General features: G+C 57.0%; 1 protein-coding gene across 1 annotated transcript in view; it reads right to left on the bottom strand.

Moving 5' to 3' along the window:
• LOC102376768 (perilipin-3-like) overlaps positions 1 to 3,831 on the bottom strand; it is a 4,322-nt gene extending 491 nt beyond the window's left edge. Inside the window, exons 1-5 of the mRNA XM_014527611.1 lie at positions 3,724 to 3,831; positions 2,564 to 2,651; positions 1,465 to 1,750; positions 517 to 716; positions 6 to 98 (exon numbers count right to left, since the gene is read on the bottom strand). Coding sequence (XP_014383097.1) covers positions 6 to 98; positions 517 to 716; positions 1,465 to 1,750; positions 2,564 to 2,626 — 642 coding nt within the window. The 5' untranslated portion in view covers positions 2,627 to 2,651; positions 3,724 to 3,831. The remainder of the gene's footprint in view (positions 1 to 5; positions 99 to 516; positions 717 to 1,464; positions 1,751 to 2,563; positions 2,652 to 3,723) is intronic.

Below are 3,831 nucleotides of genomic sequence, written 5' to 3'. Positions count from 1 at the left end.
CTCCCGGGCTGCCCCGGGCCCCCCCCCAGCCACAGCTGCTGCAGCTTCTCCTGGCTGTCATGCACCATCTGATCCCCAGTCTGCTTGGCTGAGCCAATCTAGGGCACACAAGATGATGTTACAAGGCAGGACAGTGCCAACACCCCCCCAGCATCCTCCTCCACTTAGGCCGCCACAGATGCCTTCTGGAGCCAATGGTACTAGAGCACAGATACCACCAGGCCTCACTGGAAGGCAGGTGCTCCCCAGGCAGCAGGCCCTGGAGACTTAGGTTCCCAGGCAAGCTAAGGGCTAGGGAAGGAGGGACCACTTGATCCCATGCCCAAATGGTGCAGGTGTCCCCTCCCTACACCACACATCCATCAGGTTCCTTTTGGACCTAAACCCTGCACACTCAGCCCCTGCTGGCACTCTTGTCCAGGTACACATCCAGGCTGGCCAGCTCCTGCAAGCCAACTCCTGCAACACCCTGAACCCTGGGAGGAAGAAGGGGTGCTGCAGGAAGGGAGGCCCTACCAGGTCCACAGCTTGCTGCAGCTGGGCCAAGGCCTCCAGGGCACTCTGCCTGGCACTCCTCATCTTGCCCAGGGAGTGCTGGTAGGCTCGCTGCTGCAGGCTAGTAGAGAGGGAGCCCAGGCGCACATAGTAGCTCTGCTGCTGCTTCTGCTGCTCCAGTGGAGCCAGCTCTGCCCCTTGCAGAGAGGCAGCAAGTGCAGCTGGAAGAGAGCAGGAGAAGCCACCCCATCAGTGGGGACCAGTCAGGACCTGCAGACTCAAGCATTAGCCCAGGCAAGGGGGGGGGGGGGGGGGAGAAAAAAAAAAAAAGGACTGTGCCTTGCACTAGGGGGAGCAGGAGAGGGTGTAAGCTGGGGTTAGGGGGATGCCTCCAAAGCCTGGCACAGCCTCCCTGCCCCCAAGTGTTGAGGACCCCTCCACCCCAGTAAAACAATCCAACTCCAACCCAGCCCTACAAAGGAGCTTGCATAGTGTCATCCCGCCTGTGGGACCCTCAGAGGCGCTCAGGTAGCAGCCTCTGAACCACAAGTGCCTCCAGGCTCTGCTCACCATGGTGTAACTGGAACTGGGGCAACCTGGACCAGGACACCCCTGTCCAGTGTTTGTGGCCACTTAGTGTTGCACTAACCCAACTGTACTGCTTCAAATAGCAAAAAGCAAAGGTCGCCACTTCCTGCACAGCTTCTTGGCTGTGCAGCACTGCCCGCTGGAAGCAGTACCCTTCCTGGAGCAAAGGAGAACAGGCTGGAATCAATCCAGCCCCTCACTCATCCTCCAGTTCCCCCATGTGTGCCAGGAGCAGCCAAAGTGAGATCCCACAGGACTGGGAAAGGCTTTTCAAACCATGAAGGTCAGTAGCTTCAGTGACCACAAGGGCAGGATGCCCATTGCCCTGGTTATGGAGCTACCAGCTGCCAAGCTCCCCCTCCCTGGTACCAGTCTCCTCACCCAGCTCCTCAGCCGTCATGGGGAGGTAGTGGTCCACCCACTGCCCTGTCTTCCCCAGCACCATGTCCAGGTCACTTGTAACTTTCTGGCCAACAGACGTGCCCGCTGCAGCATCCATGCTGCTGGTCACTGCCAATCTGGTCTTCTCCACACCCTCCTGGACAGCCGCTTCGGCTACATCCACCATGCTGGACACTGCAGCCTTGGACCCAGCAGCTGTGCTGCAGACAGCATCCTTGGCCACTGCCACTGGAGCGGTGTGCAGGTCCTTGGCCTCTGCAGGCACCTAGGGGAGGGAGAGAGTTTTTACTGCATTGGAAGCACAAGGCTACATAGGGAAGATGACAGGAGCTGGGTAGAGGAGGGCCTGTCCACCTCCTTGAAGATGCTGCCAAGACTTCTGTCACCAATAACCTCAGGGCTGCCTCCTCCCGAGGCTCTACAGCTGGCACAGAGCCACAGGGCTTCAGAAAGGGCCCTCGCTCCCATGGGGCAGAGGGATTATTGTGGACATTGCCTCCCAACCTTGCAGCAGGAAGCAGAGCTGAACCAGGGCTGGCCAGCCCCCTGCCACTGCAGCCTCCAAGGCTTGTGGAAAATATTCACAGCCTTCACTGGTCCTGCCATTGAGTCTCCAGCCTTGTAACAAGCTGGCCACAGACTCATTGTGGAGGATTACACACCCCAGTTCCTGCTCAGCTCCATTTACCCTCAACCAACTCCATTTTCATGGCTACCTTAGCAACTGGACCTCCAGGACCCTCCTTCTCCACATGGCCAGATAGGACAACTGCCCTCAGACATACATATTGACTTACTCACAGTCAAGCTCAAACTGACACACATTCACCCCACAGGAAGAGGAGGTCTCAGGGTGGGCCAAGCCAGCCCTTGACTGCTCTGGGGCTGAGGGGGACTCATCCAGTCCCTCAGCTTTGCTGAGCAGAGCCCACTCCCTGCCAAGGGTGGGCCTGCTCCCCACTCCTGGCTCACAGCAGCTGGCACCAGCACCAGGCTGGGCTGCTCTGCAGCAGGGTCCCCAATCCCAAGCAGAACCACACCCACCCCAGGCAGCCCCGGCACTGCAGGGTGCACCTACCTGCTGCTCCTGCCCCTGGGGCTCAGAGATGGCAGCCTGGGGGTCACTGTCCTTGGAGGCCATGGCAGGGGAATAGAGTCACTGAAAACTAGGAGGAAGCAGCAAGGAGCTGAGCAGGCAGCATATCTTCTAGTACCCCAGAGACTGCAGCTTCCCTGCCCTCCCCCCAGCATTTCCAGGAGCTACATAGCTGTTTGTACAAGTAGTTTCCTTGAAGTGGAGTGGGGGCTATCCTATGCATGCAGCCTGCTAAGGGTAGGACAGCCCAGCAGTCAGACAGTGGACCACAAGAGCCACTGCACCCCAGCACTCAGACCTGGCCCAGCCGCACTGAAGGCGGGGATGACAAAACCTCATTTCCAAGCCAAGTACTATTGCCTGGGCCTTTACTCCTGCTCACCAGCACAGCAAGTTGCTCAGGAGTCCACTGCATAGTAGGAAACCTAGGAGCAACAGCACACCCCACTGGGGTGCAGGGCCGGGACACACTGATGGGGAACACAGCCTCTGCACATGAGACAAGGTAGCCTCTTCTCATTGCTGCCCAGAGAGCCAGGATGGAAGAGCTACCTGCTGCCCCCACTCCTAGAGCTAGGAGGAGAGGGAAAGCCAACCCCTCAGCTCCCTTCTCTAGATCAACCGGGGTTTCCTGGTGGCCCCCCTCTCTCCAAGCACAGCCCTGCCTGCCCTCTCCACCAAGTCATCAGCACTCTTGGGAAACCTCAACCAACACTGCCTAGTGCATGAGCATAGGCAACCAGGGTGTTACCTCACACCAGAAGCTGAAGCACAGCCTGCCTCTCACACAGGTTTTCCATGTGAAAGTAGGCAGAGCCCAGGTGTGTATTGCATCTTGAGTGCAACAGCTTTCCCTCTTCCCAGGGAGCAAGGCTACCAAGGGAGACTATCCCCTTTAGGTACCAAGGCTCTTTTCTTGAGCCAGGATCCTGCTCTTATCCTAGGTAAAGCAGCAATTCACCCAAGGAATTACTAGGGAGCCTCTTTCCCAGCCCAAGGAACAAATCAGCTCTTTTTAGATTAGAGGAAGAACTGATAACTTGCACCCTTAAGAGTTATTAATACAGATTCTGCTGCACAGCCCAACCAATATCTTCTAAAAAATGGAACAGCAAAATAGACCTCACAAGAAATATTCTTACCCCAGAAAACAAGAAAAGCAACTGGAAAGACAGAAACACCTTCACAGCTCAGAGCAGACCACACACAACCCAAACCCAAAATCTCTCACCATGCAGCAACACCACTAT

The sequence above is a fragment of the Alligator sinensis genome, unplaced genomic scaffold (assembly GCF_000455745.1).
Source record: "Alligator sinensis unplaced genomic scaffold, ASM45574v1 scaffold1805_1, whole genome shotgun sequence".
Taxonomy (NCBI): Eukaryota; Metazoa; Chordata; order Crocodylia; family Alligatoridae; genus Alligator; species Alligator sinensis.
This window is presented reverse-complemented; position numbering and strand designations above follow the sequence as displayed.